The following is a 17787-nucleotide window of genomic DNA, read 5'->3' on the forward strand; positions in this document are numbered from 1 at the left end:
AGATCGACTTCATGTTTTTTATGCTTTGCATCCATTTGTTATAAATTTGGCAGGTTACTCCCAAACCAACGTGCAACATCCCTGTAGTGTTCATTTCCAATAGTTTCCACCAAAAACCAGCTGGTCATGGAGTCAGCAGCCAAGCTGACCTGGAAAATTTGGTGGTGAAAGAAAAATGTTAGGATCTGTGTCAGCAGTGGGAAAATGTTTTACTTTCTTTCTAATAAATTGACTTTGCTGACATATAAACAATCAGCACAAGCTGCAAAGGTTTGCTCCCACTTCTGTTTCACACTGTTGGAACATTGTGTCCCATTGAGGGTCACGATTTTGTATGGTACATAAAATTGCTGCTACATTGTAAAGGCAGCAAGATTAGTACCTTAAAGCTTCGGCTGATTTCTTGCTCATGGCCACTCCCTGTTTGAATCATGTAACCATAATCCCATAATTTATATTATCGCCCTTTAACTCCCTGTTTAGGTTGTTTCCTGTAATTTGCATGTAACGATAGCTGTGCTGAATCTTCATGTCTGAAATCTCCTCAGAGTTTGGCTTGTTTTACAAGCAAACACTGAACCAGCATGCGGTCTGAGGCGAGATTTGCTGATCGCTGTTATTGCAGTCCAGGAGAAATAACAGTCAAATATTCCATGGAAAGTTTTTTTTTTTTTCTCAGCTCCTGTGTAGCATAACACTGTGCTTCATTTAGGAAACAGGAAGACCTGAAAACAGAAATAGTGTTTCTTCTTCTTGCAGATTTTGTTCAATCTTTTGGTTTATCGCATACGATCCCATTTAAACACAAAAATGTTTGGGGTGGAAACCTGGCCTCGTGGTACAGTGGGTAAAAAAATGACACAGAGTTTCCTCCTGGAAATACTGAGCTTGTAAATAAAACAAAAATGTAGGAAGAGCGATTCCATGCAGAGGCCAATTACAGAGAAGAGGGAAGCATGTGAGTAGCAGGAGCAGCTATATCTAATTTTCTTATTTTTGAAAATCAAATCATGTACAAACGGCACAAATCGTTTTCGTCCCTCTGCTTCTCAGTTTTCCTGCGATTGGACATTTCACAGTAACATCTATATGAAGTTATGTCGCATGTTTGCATACGTGTTGCTAAAGCAGTAAAATCTGGACTCTAGATTAATTAGGTCAGTGGCTTCTCATCTACTCCGAAGCTAAAGCAGATTACAGGCTGTAAGATACTGATTACTAGTCTTCTAGTATTTCACCATTATTTAGAATTACATGAGTTTTGCATTTGATTGCACAAGTAGCTTTTGTTAAAATCATAAAAGAAAAAAAAGAAGATGCTTTGAAATACCTGAGGGAAGTGACTAATTTATTCCGAATAGCCACATACTTTTTAAGAGTGATTTATGATGCACAACTTCTGGGAATTATGACATAGTTAGAAAAAGTTTTAGTCATGCTGTTTTCTTAAATCTTGCTCAGATACCGTCATTAGACTTTTAGATTTGTTTTGGTGTTCTGTTCTTCTTCTTGGGTAAATGGTATGCGATGATGTCAAAACAAATGCGTTTTAAGAATCCAGCTGATCTTGTGTTCGTAACCTAGAAACAATCTTAGCTGCTTTTTTTTTTTTTTTTATCAGTAAATTGATTTTCATCTGCTTCTTCCGCTCAACACCGGCCTCAGGTATGAATGTAACGCATTTTGTTTACGGGGAATGAAAATAGATTTATATTTTTCTCTTTGTGTGAGGAGTGTAAAGCTGTCCTGTGTTGCTGTCGGAGAATACTTGGAAACACCTTGTTGGTTTGTTATTACTGGAAATCAGATCCTGTTCACATTTGTACCTGAGGAACCAGATTAACGAGAATGGGTCTAACGTTTTTCATTGCCTCATCTCCTGCTTTCATGTTATGCCCTGCAGAATTAAGAATAAAAAAACACTTTCCACAATATTTAATTTTTTAAAGGCTTGTTTGGTCTTTAGTCTTTAGTTTTTGCTAACTCGTTGTATTTATGCAACGCATCAAGACATGCTATCATTGCTTTAAAAGCTTTTTGTTCATTTTCTTTCCCGTTTGCAGTTCCATCTGAAATGATTTAGTCTCTCACACAATATTAGGCTTGCAGACAAAATCCAATTACGGTAATAAGCTAATTACACAAACGGATGAAACTGTCCATTTTATAGCACATTTAAAACAATCAAATGTCAAAAACAAAGGAAGACATGACCAAATTTATGAAGGGAAGCATAAAATTAGAACCTTGCATAGATAAAACGTATAATAGGGTTTTAGTGAAATTCAAGACTTCACACATACTTTAAATAGTAAAGATTTGACAGTAACATTTCGTTGGCTCAAAATAATAATAATGAGTTACAGAAGAGTTCGCTGCACAGAAAGGGAAACGTTTTCATTTCATTTTTACAATCTCAGTGATTTACAGTATTTTTTATTATTTTCTTTGCGCAGCGCTCTGCATCATCGTGGCATCTCCAGCTGTTCATTTAGTATTTATGTGGTAGTTTTTGCCGTCCTACACATCCATGTAAGTCCAGCTGTCTACATACTATGGGAATTGTAGCTCCTCCTTGTTGACCCACATTGTGGTGAGCCACACCTCCTGGAATGAAGGTTTCTTCACCACATCTCCAGTGTCAACATATCACAAGCTGCTGGGAGCTCCTTTTTGTCCTTCTAGTTGAAATATGAATAACACAAACAGCAGATTGAGCTGACTTGACTTGAGCAGTTAAAAGAAAGAAAGACATATTCAGTCACAGCAGCAGAAACGACATTGAAAGAAGTAGCTTGTATCTTGGGTTTCTCTTTGGCACTCAGAAAACAGTTCTGATGGCCACACTGTCGGACAGGATCACTGTCTTTGCATTTGTGTACCACCCGGATTGTCTTCAAACAAAGCTTCATGAAACAAGGGTAGATACCAGATGCACGTCTTTAAATATTAACCCAGCTGCACGGTCTTTAAACAGACTAAGAAAAACAAACCAGGCTGCTTTATTCCCACAGACCTGACCTCTCTCTTGAACCTTATAAGAAGTATCCAAATGAACTCAACTATTTGCTTTTACTAATTTCTCTGCAGCAAAAAATATGAATTGAGAGAAGCACTTAAGATGCAGTTAAATCAAAGTAGCATCCACATCAGTTTCTGTAAATAATAAAAAAATAAAAATAAAAAAAAATACACCCTCAGATTTACGCCTGTGGACATGCAATGGCTGAAAACGCTAAAAAGAATTTGAGAAATTTGCTTCAGCTGAAAACAATGCACAATTCTGCCTCTCACACTTCAACAAACCCATAAAAGAGACGTAGAATGTGCCTCACCCCGCCCGTACACCGCCATATGCAACACATACCGTATTGTTCTCCACCCTCGGATCCTGGTCAGGCTTCCAAACATTTTCTCTCCTTCTTACCCGAACACCTACTCTGCAGCGTCTCCCGTCCATATATATATACTACATACATCTCTGCATCTGGTTTGGATGAAAATTAGTTTTTTTTTTTTTCTTCTCATAATATTTTAATTGTGTCACATTGAGCAATTTGCTTGTTCAGTGTTTCGTGGGGTAAGAAATATTTTGTGGTTGTCCAAGGAGCAAAAATAAAAAACCCCCACATATTTATGCACGTCGTTGTTTCTGCTGATGGGGATGCTTTTCGAGGTTTAAGCTTTTTTGAGTAGGTCGGTTTTGTGCAAATCAACAATAAAGTAACCAAATTGTACATTTTATTGTAAAAAGGCTTTTCTGATCAGATGAACACAAGTGGGAATTTGAAAAATAATTTAAAACCATAACTTTGTCATTTGTTGGACAGTAAAGTACAAGTGTCAGTGTCTTTAACCTTAAATTTTCTCTCATACACACTAAAACACCCAGACCAATGCGACCCATGGGTTCTCAAGTCAGTTAGTTAATTCACACCTGCATGTTGGATCTGTGACATTTCATCTCGACCTACTTCAGGTTTATACTTTATACCCACATACCTAACCATTGACAACCAGTTTATTCATTTTGGTACATGACCTCATTTTTGGCAGATTTTATTTGAAGTTGTACGTTCTTTGCCCTGCGATGGACTGGCGACCTGTACAGGGTGTAGCCCGCTGCTCGCGCGTTGCTAGGCACTAGCCCTCCTCACAACCTCACTAGTGATAAGCGTGTAAGAAAATGAATGGCTGTTCTTTGCCTGAGGCTCTGATCCTCATGTAGATGAGTTGATTCCTATGACATGGGAAACAAACCAAAGCAAATCTTAGTGACGTCCTGCTAATGGATGTTTCTGCAATTAGCAGATGGCAAAATGATTCTTTAAGTCATCGGTTTTCAAAGAACAAGTGAAATACCCTCAAGGCGTTTGTGAGCTGATGTACACAGTGTCCCACAGAAGACAGCAACTTCTCATACAGGAAAAAGTTTGGCACCAAACAAATAAAAATTCAAAAGAACCAAATGGCGAGGTGGCAGAATGAGCAGAACCGGGTCCAAAGAAGCTGCAAACCAGGAACAACACCAGCCTAAAAGACAACAAGAAGTTATAGAAAGGAGGTTTTATTTGTTACTGGTTGGCATAGCAACTAGGAAAGCTGTGTGGATACCTGCATCCATCTATTATTGAGACTGGAAAACTGTGGGTGTGTTTTCCCATGGCGCCACACCTGATGACGGCAAACCGAAGTATAAAAGAGATGTTCGAAATACTTGGATGAAATCCAGCTGCTGCGGGATGAACCGGGGTCACAGCACGTAGTTTAAAGGCGTGTCGATGGGTGTGCCAGTAAGTCAGAGCACAATGCAGGAATAACCTCACATCAAAATTATGAAGTTGGCAGAGAAATTTTTTTATTTTTTTTCACTGTTTGTATCTGGGGGGAAAAAAACATTCTGAGTCTGAGTTCAAAACTGATTTCTCCAAGTTTGGGTGATATAAAGCTTAAAAACTGAATTCCTTCGCCATCCACACAGTCAGGACTATGTTGTATGCATGCAGTGTGCAATTTTTAAAGGTTTTATAAGTTTTTTATTAGAGATGCAGCAAATGGCTGTTTTTTTCTTTTACTGAATAAGCATCGTGGAACAGCGTGTCCCAAACCACATATTAACAATCAAACAGGAATTTCCGCACAATAAATCAGTGCCTCATCTTGAAGTCATAAATAGCCTGCCAATAAAAAATGTACTGATGGTGTCAACAGTGTCCTGAAAAATTCTGCTTGTTGTATTTGATAAAAAAAATAAAAAATGTTTATCAATTGTATAATAGTGGTAAATATCTTCCTCTTCGTCTGTCAGACCTTAGGGGTTCAATATCCCTCCATTTTGTCTTTAAAACATCTGGAGTTTTAACATGAAAAATGTGTGTGAAGCATATGACGGAGTGAGACGAGCCTCATCTGGTGTCAAGAGCTTTGTTTTTGGTACGAGTCTTTGTCCAGATGCATCTCTCGACTTTCATAACAAGTGATGAAATATTTGAGTTTTTTTTTTTTCCAGACTCACTTCCTGTCTGCTTCATTCATAAAAAAGTCACCATTCAGTCATAGACGCCCTGCCGCAGGAAGACTAAAAATAATGCTTTGCCTTCATCTGATTATCCGGTTCGCTCCTCTAAATGAAAAGCCACGCAGTTCTAATCGACCGTGTTTCTTGTAGTAATAGTGTTTTTTTTTTGTGTACGTCTGTTGAGCTTCTCACCAGATGTGTGTGACGGAGAGGCTCTGAAGGGGCCTGTTGTGCAGCAGTCATCTGACTGGCCTCATGACAGCATTTAAGACCCCAAGATAACCTCTTGTCTCTTCTGGAACTTTGGACTTGCTCTGTGTGTCGTCTTTGCTGGTGTTTCCTACCTCCTTCTCTTGGTTTTTCTCTTGCGGAGTCGTTTTGTCGGACCTTACCGCCTACCAATCGTCCCCATTGTCCGCCTACAGTCATCATAAGGCTGACATCTCCGTACTGAGTTTCCTACTGCTTTTCTCTTCATTGCTTTTACTGGACGGTTTCCTGTCTGCTGTGAAGAACCGTTTCCTGTCCTGTGGCTGTAGCGTAGTGTAATGTGCTGAGGACAACCTGGCAGAAAGCCGATGTGAAGTGCATTAGTGCCCTAAATAATCAATCCATTCATTTTATGCGCACACAAATGTAAAACCTAGTCACTATGCATTTAAGTTCACAGTTTTCCCAGCAGTGATTTATGTGTATTTTGTGAGCCTGTGCCATAGTTAATCCTATCACGCCTCTAAATAAACCATAAAATAATCAACTTGTTCACAGTTTACCGTATGTAATCACCCCCTTTATTCTGATACCACTACGTAAATTGATCTTGTAGAGAACCCAAGAAAGATTTTCATTTTTATTTAATCTTTCATGTTAACCAGGAAGAAAAACTAATTGAGATTAAAAACCTAATTTACAAGAGCGACTTCGGCTGACGGTCACCAAGGCGCTCTGATCAGATGAGACCAAAGCCGAACTTTTTGGTCTAGATGTAAAAATTTATTTTGTGGCAGAAAAACTACAACTCTGAACTAGAGCTGTCACAATAACACATTTTGCTGGACTATATATTGTCACAGAAATTATTGCAATTAAAAATTATATTGTTGTTTTGAGATCATTTTTAAGATATACAATTATAAAGGCATAATATTGAGTGAGTTCAGCCTCTCAAAAACCAATAAACTTTAATTCTGTACAGAAGATTTAACACTGGAAATAAAAGAGAAGCACAACCGACGCCATAAATAAAATGGATTATGAAGTCTGTGCAAACAAAATTGATGTTCACAGAAACTCTCAGTCCAATCTGACTGAACTTGATCCGTTTTAAAAATGAAATGGGTTACAATTTCAATCTCTAGATCCTCAACGGTGGTAAAAACTTGAAGCTACAGGAGCAGAAAAGCCAGGTCTGAAAGCTTTTAAATGAAGGCTGTTGAATAAACACACACACACCGTCTCTCTCACACACACACACACACACACACACCCCCACACACACACACACACACACACGACTGTTGAAATGTGTCAGCTTCCTTCCACGTCACAGTAATTCATTACTTTTATTGCTCTTTAAAATACATTACATTAACATTTGCGGTTGTTACCTGACCACATGTTAAAGTGTCTCAAGTATTTTATGACCACTGAACAGCTTTGCACCAGGGAGAGGCAGCCGTCAGCTCCACCCTCACACCTGTCTGAAGCATGTCTGCTCACACCCTGACACCTCTGACATCTGCTGCTGCTACAGCTTTAAGAGCCAGTATATGTGTTTTTTTTTCTTTTTCCACTTACAAGGACTAGTAAAAAAAAGAATGAAAACTTCTTTGCGAGTTCCTCTATATTTTTATCATCGTAGGCATCATCCAGCATTTTGCTTTGTCATGTCGAACAAAAGGCTCGTGACTCTCGCCATACCTGTAAATCTCCACATTTTCAACTCGGGACAAGAGGAACTGGTTTGACTTCCTAAATATTCTTTGACATCATTGTTACTGTTGAAGAGTGAGAGACGAGTACGGTTGTTAACAAAGGGACACACATGTGACTCTTGCATCATCCATTAGGAATTTTGTCTGACTTGCGGTAAAAAGTGTCCAACGGACTCCGATGTAAGAACGATGACTCGTCAGGCAGAGAAGCAGTGGGTGAACAGGTGCAACCACAAGAAGCATTTATCCCCGAGTCTCGACTGCAGATTGTCTCAACCTGAAACCACTACGCACTAAATTAAATACACTCCACCGTTCAATTGTTTTGGTTTTTATAGTTAACATTATTCTGCAGATTTCTGATCTTTTAAGGTCCAGTCACATCCTTTCGATAAAGTTCAGGTGTTCTTTTTCAGGTATTTTCTTGGAAATTGATTGCGTTTCGTATCATTTTCTTGTTTATGACCCGGTTTTATTTACAGAAGATTTAGCTAGACTGATTAGTTTTTGCTCGGCTCTATGCGTGCAAGGTGCACAGGTCATGTGGTGCAAAACGAGGCCAAATCACCACCCCTCCACCACCGTGCTCCGTAGCCGAAATGCTTTTAGTGTTTACCTGACTGACATACTGTGAGCAATTATACAGAAGCTCCATTTCAGCCAGGGTTTCAGACATCATGGGGTTCATTTAGATTCAACTTTGCAAGTCATGCTGCCAAATTCCTTCCAGAGAGACGTTTTTTTCTCCCAGCAACCTTTGAAAACGAGCCATACTTGTCCGTCTGTTTTCTGTTTGTACTGTCATGCACTTTAACCACCCGCCTGAGGCCTGCAGAGCCCCGAGTGCCTTTAAGCTTTACGTTATCCGACCTTGAAGTGAATTAACTCTCTGATGTCCATTGTCAGGATGGTTGCAGATTGTCTTAAATATTTTCCACTTTTATGGAGATTAGCTTAACTCTTGCTTTCTAGATATTATGCTAAAGCCCACATTTAGCCACAGACCAACACAACTGCAGTAGTGAGGCTGCATAAGTTCAAACAAAGAGGTATTTGTTGTCAAAGTACTTCCACAGAGGATTTTGTTGAGCAGTCCAGGTATCACCTTTCTTTGCAACAATATCTCTCTTCTTCCGTTTCTTTTCTGAGATCCTGAAAGTTTAAGATTTGTCTGACTTCTAACCTGTCAGATACTCACTCCTGCATTTCACACCCTGTGTTTTCCCTCTGAAAGTGGAGGTCCCTCGCCAGGGTTTAGAGGAAGAACTAATTGAGCCCATGGGGAGGAAGATGCAGGGAACAAACATGCCTCATTGTTTTTCTGGAGAAGAATAAGAGGATTATATGTAGTTTTATTGTAAACAAATGTTATACCGATAAGCAAAACAAAAATGTGAATAGTTTTTGTTGAAATGTTATTTAAAAAATATGTTTACCTGGGTTTCTCCACAATGACAAATTAATAATTATATGACTAGTAATTTGATAGATGGCTTTTAAAAATTGAATGCTACAATTAATGTATAGAATTAGATTTAAGCTGGGTAATTTCCCATGTTTATGGGAGCATCACGGCACATCAACCTGAACGCCACATGTGCAAGCTGAAGCACGGTGGTGGCAGCATCACACTGTGGGGATGCTGTTCTGCAAGGACAGGATGAATGGGGCCAATTACAGGGAGGAAAATCTGTGGCAGGATACATGAATAAATCCAAGTGCATTTAATTGTTAGAACGGCCCAGTCAAAGTCCAGACCTAAATCATTTTGAGAGATTTTGATCAACCTCTCGATTTAATCTGAGCTTGAGCTGTTTGGAAAAGAAGAATCAATAAAATGTCCGCCTGTAATCCGCAAAGCTGATGGAGACGTGGCCCAAAAGAGCTGCGTTACAAGGTAGGTCTAAAACTTCAGTGGGGCCGAATGCAAACGCATGCCACACTTTTCAGATTTTCTTTTATAAAAAAAATGTTTTGAAACCCACTCATCCCACTCTTTTTTCTTTTTTTTTTTAACTTCCCAATTCTCCACCGTGTGTTTGCCGAGTTTATTTATGTTACGGAGGCTTTTGTGTGAAAGTCGTGTTCAGCAGAGCTTCATGCTGCAAAATCCACCTAATGCTGAATCAATCCCATCATGACTGATCCAGCGGCTCGCGAGGGGGATTACCGTGAGCCCCCTTCAGCGCACGGCGCTGACACCAGCGCTGACGTCTCTATTTTTGTCCCCACAATGGTGGACTCGCCGAGAACGCCGTAGGATAAGGTTTTAGGGACGTTTTCTCAGAGTTTTTCTGCAGGTGAAGGTTTATGGTCCTCCTTGCGGACAGACCTTGAAAACGTGACATATTACTTAAGTTAAGGGTCTTTTATCTCTGTGGGCCACTTTATCTGTGTTTATTGGCATTTGTTGAATTGTAGAACATCCACAGTAAAAACAGCAATAAAGCTAAATAAAGATAACAGCAAAGACGAGGAAAACATGTTATGCAGTCTTTTTAAGAAAGCATGAGAAGTGCATCATTTATTACCCTGCTTCTGAACAGCTTTGCTCCACATCAACCACATTATATACCAACTCAGTGCGTTATCAAGTCGTCCTATCTCTGGATTGTATAAGGGTTTGTTTGACCTTTGCAGTCTCGTGTTCAGTCTTGTTTTATAGACCAGATGAGACGTTGGATCCGGTTGGGTTTTGTGGTTGGGAGATTTGGCGCTCGGCTCCTCTGCGTGTGCATGTGCGAATGAACGGAGCGGAATGAAGTCTCTTGAGGTTTAGTCGTGTGGTCTTCGCCTTCGCTTCGGTCCCGACCGCACGTGGATGTGTTGTTTTCATAACTGGACTCGCAGCCCTCCCTCGCATGATGTTTTTATTGTCGGTGTGCTGGGTTTGGTCTCTGAGGTCCAACTTTCGTAAACGGGAGTCTTAACCGATGAGCTGAGACGTATTTTCCTCGCTGTGTGAGGATGTTTGTGTATTTAGGGTACTAGGGAAAAAATTCAGCTTCACTGTTTATTGCATGTTTATTGCATGTTGCCATAGTAACCTCCTCCTGGTTGGGTTGGATGTTATCATTTCATCTGCATCTCTGTGTTGTTTGGAGTTTGTTCTGGTGTTTTCCCACGATAAATCACAACTGTTGAGAAAAAAAGTCGCATATTTTCAGTTTCTCTTATTTGCCTAATTTTCATTGGCTGGATCGGACAGACTTTTTCCCCCTTAATGAATAAAATCCTCATTTTGCACTTTGTATTCCCTCAGGATATTTTTGCCTCATATTAAAATTGAATTGACCATCTGAAATGTATAGCAAACAAAAGTAAATCTTTAATGGATCAAATAATTTTTAAAACACTGGAAGAACTTTTTTCACTTAGAACTTAGAAAAATGCTTCTATTTTTATCTTTACTACGATGCTGTGTTTAACCACAATAAAGCCTGAATTGAACTGAATATATCTGTTAAATATGTATCAAATATAAAAACAAAATGGCACTATCTGCCTTTAGTTAGCCATCTAAATGTAGGACCCTATTATCTGTATTTTTATTTTTATTTTTTACCAATTCCATTATATTATTTAAAAAAAAAAAACATTTTCCACATCTTTCTGTATCAACCCTGCGCTTTCCAAGCAGATACTATATAATACTCAAACGATAAACATATTTCTGTGGTCAATGATGGTTTGTTTGGTCGCTGGGTCAACAGATGACTAAACCTGCCGTTGTCTTCCTCACCCTCTCTGATAACAGGACATCCTGGCCTGAAGCTCAGATTCTGCTTCAGAGAGCCACTGGTTCTCCCACAGAGGAAAGTCACAAGATGCTGACTGACCAGCGGTATGGTTCCATTTATTTTTTGAAAACAGACATCTGTGCATAAGTTGCACAGCAGATTTCCCTGAGACGGATCGTCTCATTGAGTGGTTGCAGCTCTCTGGCTGCTGACGATACGACGATACGAGTTTGAAGTGTAAAGAAATGTCAAACGAGTCTATTTTTTTTTTTTCGGTATTTTGGTACAAATGCAGATCCGACTGTCATGTAGTACTTTGCTCTGCAAAATTATTTATGCTCTTATCTTTCCGTATTTGTTTCATGTTATAAACTTGAACTTCTGTGGGATTTATTGTGACTTTACATGAAACGCCAACACAAAGTAGCAAACAGCTGCAGATGGAGGAAAGTGTGGTGTTATTCGTATATAAAAATCTGAAATGTGTGGCATGCATTTTTATTTAGCCTTCCTAAATAAAGGCTAAATAAGTGACAAGGTTCGGCGTTGATTGGTTCCTGGCTCGGTCCAGCTCCATTGGATGGACTGTGTCTGATAATCAGTATTTAAGTTTCCACAGAGTTTTTATTGGATTTTAGTCTGACCTTTGATTTGTCCTGCTGGAAGGTGAACTTCTTCCTCCCTGACACCTCTTCCATGTGGGTTGGTGATGTGGTCAGGACGATACACGGTGTTAGTTTTCCTCCACACGTATAATTTAGGGTGTTGGCCAGAGAATGTTCTTTGAAAGACTTTCTGTGCCCCCATCATGGCAGCAAACTGGAATATTCTTTCTATTTGCCACTGTTCCGTAATTTGTTTTCTCTTGTCCATATTTTTGCTATGTTCCTTTTCCAGATTAAAGAGATGTTTAAATCTCAGGATGATGCTACATAGCTTAAATGATGACACAAACAGTTTAGTTGCACACTTTGTCAATGCAAAAACGTGCTTCCTTGCAGTGTGTGTGTGTGTGTGTGTGTGCGTGTGTGTGTGTGTGTGTGTGTGTTTTACTGCATACAATTCAAATAAGATAAAAACAGGTTTGTGTTTGCATATGGCAACGTTTTAAAAAGTTCAAGGTGTGTGAACATTTTTACTGGGTATTGTATGTCTTGCATTGACGTGACTGTATCTCTACAGCATTTTTTGTACTCTTAGCAGGTAAATTAACATTCCCCCCCTCTAGATGTTTAAGGTGTATGCAGGAAAGGCGGCACGCAGCTTAATGCAAACCTTTGAACCGTAATGTAACGTGCAGTATGGGATGATGTTTACTGCTCCTCACATGTCCTGTTGCTTAACCATCAAAACGCGGCACGTAAAGTCACGGCGGACACGCATGCATGAACACAAGTGGCCCGTTCAGCTCACGGTAAAGGTCGTCCCGTATGTCACAGCCTGCCTTCATCCCTGCTGTAAACGTCTCTCTTAAGGTGGTTCGGATGTCTGGAAGCTCACGGCAGCCGTGTGCTGACTGAATGAAGCCGCCCCACCTGTTGAAATGTGTTTCCATGTAAGCACGGCCGCCGTCGTGTAGATTTAGAGCTGCAGCACAGCTGCTGTGACGGTGTTGGGTAACGGTTTGCTCTCAGACTTTGTCAATAATCCGTTTCTGTCCAACTTTTCAGCATCGAGGCAACAATCATGGAATGTAGAGTCGTCTGTTTACAAGGCTTAGGCGCCACCTGGTGGCGGTAATCTGTCCGTTACATCACAGACTTTCGTAAGCGCAGTTCAGCAGGAAGGAGTGGCAGGAGCTTTGACCTTCCAGAGGAATCACAGTGGATTTCAACAATACATAACTATAAAAAGCAAAGCCACCTCCTGCATCGGGATCATATCACAGGGTCATAGATTGCAACCTAATCAGAATACATTTCTCTTTGAAATGCACGCCGTCCCATTCGTATTTGTTGGTTTAATCTTCCAGAGTCAATTCAGACATAGAACAAGTGTTTTCTTATTTAAACTACTTCTTTAGAAGACTTTAATTTGTGCTTATTTTGTGTTTGTATCCAGGCCTAAAAGTAAATAATCAGCTTTACTGTTCTCCTCTCCACTACAGGACTAATTTTAAAATCTTTTTTTTTTTTTTAGCATTTTCTAAGGTTCTTATCTAGTTTGGCTCAGGCTTTACATACGCAGTCATTTTACATGATTATAGTGCATGTCAGTGGTCAGCAAAGATGGAGTTACAATGTGTGAGAGAGGCGTCTCTTTTCCAAGGTTTCCACGAGTCGGCCGACGTCTCCAAACTCAGCATGTTGAGGAGAGACTGAAAGCTTGGTCACAGTTAATTCATCATTTAACATAGGCGGATAGTTACTTTTGAAAGCTTTCATTCATCCGTAAAAAATGTGAAATGATCAGTTTAATATAACTTTTTGTGTTCAGTGTTTGTTCTTAATGTATATACAGAGGTTTAGAACATTGTGTCTTTTTTTTTTTTCCCAATACTTCAGTCCAACTTTTCTTAGTTTGTGAAACTAGCATTAGAAAAGCAAAGCCTGCAGGATGTTAACAGGAACTCTGACTTCCTCCCCCGCCTGTCTGCAGGTCATCACCTGCTTCGGCCTCTCCGTGGTGTCGTGTCGCTACGTGGGATTCTCCGTGGTGGCCCTGCTGGTGGAGATCAACTCGGTGTTCCTCCACCTCCGGCAGATCCTGCGCATGGCCAGCATGGCGGCGAGCACGCTCTACCGCGTCAACAGCATCATCAACCTGGGCACGTACGTGGTTTTCCGCATCAACACGCTGGCTTGGATGACCCGCTGGCTGGTGCTCAACAGGGACAAGATCCCCCTGCTGGCCTACACGCTGGGCAGCGTGGGCATGGCCATCATGACCGTCATGAACATCATCCTCTTCTGCCGGCTGCTCAGGAGCGACTTTTTAAAGACCAGCACCCGGGAGGCCAAGAAGGAGAAGGAGATGTAGAACTGCGCTCTGTTAGGACCCCGGTGGCTCGGATCCAGCGCTCGTTTAAGAGACGGAGATCTGTGCTGCAAATGTCGCCGGACCTCCTCTGACCTCGCTGGAGGAAACTTCTTCCCCTCAGCTGCGGGTTTTGGCATTAGAGCTTGTGTGCTTCACCTCATGAAGGACATAAGTCCTGTAAACGTGTTGCCTACCAAATGCCTTAACGTCCCAACCAGAGTTTCGTCTCAAAAACGTAGCTGGGGATGAGCGCCACCTTTTAAACAGATCCTCACACAGCCACTGGGAACAGAAAATGTAAAATATCTTTAGTAACATCATAAATGTATCACTTAATCCATCTAGTTTGCTTTAAACACATCATGCTGTTGATTTTTTTTTTTTTTTTAATGATGTTTTTACCCACTGAGTAGATAAATCAGTAGCGCCCTGTTATGGTTTGACTTTGGCACTGCAGAGGTGAATGTGTTCTCCGCCAAATGTCCTCAACTAAAAACCACCTGCTACCTCAGAACTGGTTGCTAGCTCCCGCTTTGCTGACAGTGTTGATCACTTTGTTGAAAATCTACAAATGACTTGAATCAAAAACGTACGCGCGCTCTCCACAGGTAATTTCAAGCCTTTTAAAAAAAGACCTTAGGATAATTTCCTCTCGTCTTTGCTGCGTTTCTCTAGCGATGAGCTTTGTTTGGTCCTTGTTGTTTCGCGCTCTCAGATGTTTCAAGCTTTATTTTTTTTTACTCTGACTCTGGATATGGGCAGGTTTAGTCGAGCACTGATTTTTGTGTAATCATTTCCCGACTCGAAGAACAGAAATATGCATCTCCCTTTCTCGAATGGCTTGCATTTCCCATTTTGAAGAGTAGCTGGGAGAAAATGAGCCTTTCTGCCATCTTTATACTCCAGAGACGGAGAAAGTCAAGACTTGGTATAAGATATATCTTATAGATCCCAGTGATATCTGTTTTTATGCCATTCTGGACATAAAGGTGCAAAATATTAATCATAAATATCTTTAATAAAAGTCTAAATCATGATGCTACACTGATTACATTTTTGATTGTTTATTGTAGTGTGGAGCACAGTTAGCAAACTTTTATTACCTTAACTTGGTTTGCAAAATCTCCAGTTTAAGCTGATTTAAAATCTACACGAGTCGTAAAATTATATTTTTACTTATTTTTCAAATTATTTTGCATTCAGACTAGATATAAAACTGAACTAAACCGATGAGTCAAATATTAAAATTACAGTCAGATGTGGCAAGTGAACAATAAAGGTTGCAGAAATCAATGTAAATAAACAATAATAGATTTTTTTGTCCTTTAGAATCAAAGAAGGAAAGAAAAAAGTCTGGAAAATCAAAAACATTTAACTGATTCAAATTATAGAAGAAAATTTGCTTTTTTTTCCCATAGACTGCTCAGGAACCCTGTTTTTTTTGTTGTTTTTTTTTTTTAATTAAATGAAGGTTGGACTTTTCTAAATTTTCATGTGAGATCAACCCAGTGAAATCCAAGATGCATTTGATTTGGGCATTTTTACACACCTTAAATCTGGAGAGCGCCACATTTAACCTTAATGTAGAAGTAGAGCTTCTAGCACAGAAACAATTTCAGGAGAAGTGCTTCAAACAATAATTTAAGTTTCCTTCTTGAGCAATAAATCAAATGACTTGATGGTGGATAAGAGCACGGCACATGCTAGCCAAGTCAACGCTACGGCGTTTGTAATGAAGAAAGAAAAACTGACAGAATAAAAACATTAATATTAGATTTTAACTCTAAAAGTTGCTTTGAATAATTAAGCCAACATCTGTCAGATTTTAAATGAAGGGATTCTGAGTCACTTTCAGTGGGAATCACTGGAGTAACAGAAATGACTTTATTAAACTTTAATAGGCAAATTAAATGAGAATTTCACCAGAACATTGTGGATTAGAGCATGACACTCTGTAGCGAAACTTTCATAGCTTTTATTTATTTATTTTTCGACTAATAAGGAATATTCAGGAAAAAAAAAATTAGAAGGAATTGTATCTTATTGCCTGACGAATTAGCACTGGCAAAAAAAAAAAACACTCTTCAGGGGTTTTGACTCAACAGGCCGTCACCGGGTCTCCTGTTTCCATCTGTAAGCACACTTGAACCCAGTGAAATAGGAGCAAAATACGTGTGCTGTACTGCCAAATACCATTAGTAGATGTTCATGTTTGGTAAATTATTGTGCTGTTAAGTGCAGCGGTGGGTTTCGGTCTGCAGTAGGAGCTTTCAGACAGACGGGAGTCCCCGTTCTCCACAGATAGGACATTTCTGAACGTCGCCTCAGTGACCTCACACAGCCAAGACCAATGTGTGTGTATTTTGTAACATTTTTATATATATGTGCCATCCTGCCTTTAATCTGAAGGATGCTGATAAGCCCCAATGGATATATTTCTGAGTTAGAGAACAAACATGTCTGAGATCTGTGAATACAGCAAGCTGAGCTGCCTACTCTTCCAACTCTAATCATTGCAGTTTAATTTTATCCTTTATAAAAATGCTTATTTTATTTTTATATTTTTCCTTTCTGAATCATCAGTGTTTGCTTAATTGTATACGTTTGTAATTTATTTCTGCTAATAAGTTTTGGATTAAAACTGTAATTGATGTGGTATCTAAGGTTTCCTGTTGTGAAAAGAAAAGTTTATTATGATGATTTTTTTTTTAACTGACTGTAACATTGAGCTTTATGTGAGTTCAGATCAAATTTGTGAACATAAGGCGAAAAAAAAATATTTTTTTAATCACCATATTACAAACAGCAGCTGTAATGAAATGGACTAAAAGTTTAATCTGAGCACTTAAGATTTCTGCTGATTAGGAAGTATAAACACGCCTTCAGTGTCGCTCCGGGTTTGTTGAGGCTGATTACAACAATTTCATAAATATGTGGAAAATATTTCCCTATTGATTTGCCCTTTTTTTATTTTATTTTTATATATAATATATATATATTTTTTGTTTCAGGGCAGCTTTTGTGGTTGTAGTGAAGACGATTGGTGTCATTGAAGTTCTCTTTGAAAAGCTGAGGTGACGTGTGCGTCTTGTAAAACTGCACTGATACTGTTTGTTCTCTGTGCTTTAATGAGTTGTGATTAGTTAAGTTTTATTCTCATTTTAACGACATTAGCCATAACGACCCATCTTCTGGCTCCTTCCTGTTCACTAGTAACTTTCTTTTTTCTCTTGGCTTTAATTTCCAAATGCAACTCCAACCAGGCTGCGAGATGATGCTCTGTCTTCAGGTTTTACAGTTGCCATATCAACAAAACGGCCTCATGTTCCTCTTTATGCACGATAAACCTCACAGCTAATCCACGTCTGAGCTCCATTATTTAAAAAACTTGAAGAGATCCATCATATTTTTCCACAATACTATCTTCCTGATTCACCCGTACGCTTTTATTCTTTACAGCTTAGTGAAAACGGAGAACGGACGATTAACACTGTACAGCTTTTCTGTGATTTCTGTCCATTTTCTTTAAAAGGTAAACTCAGAAAATGGAGGAAATCAAGACCAAGCTCTGAAAGCAGCATCTTTCACCTTCAGATCACTCCTATTAAACTCTGGT

General features: G+C 39.5%; 1 protein-coding gene across 1 annotated transcript in view; it reads left to right on the top strand.

Moving 5' to 3' along the window:
* The window catches only part of tlcd2 (TLC domain containing 2), a 28301-nt gene extending 12129 nt beyond the window's left edge, over nucleotides 1-16172 (top strand). Inside the window, exon 4 of the mRNA XM_014997940.2 lies at nucleotides 13791-16172. Within this exon, the coding sequence (XP_014853426.2) occupies nucleotides 13791-14171 (381 nt within the window). The 3' untranslated portion in view covers nucleotides 14172-16172. The remainder of the gene's footprint in view (nucleotides 1-13790) is intronic.
* The last annotated feature ends 1615 nt before the right edge of the window (nucleotides 16173-17787 follow it).

This window comes from Poecilia mexicana, unplaced genomic scaffold (genome assembly GCF_051168715.1).
Source record: "Poecilia mexicana isolate PSO_F unplaced genomic scaffold, ASM5116871v1 scaffold_13, whole genome shotgun sequence".
Taxonomy (NCBI): domain Eukaryota; kingdom Metazoa; phylum Chordata; class Actinopteri; order Cyprinodontiformes; family Poeciliidae; genus Poecilia; species Poecilia mexicana.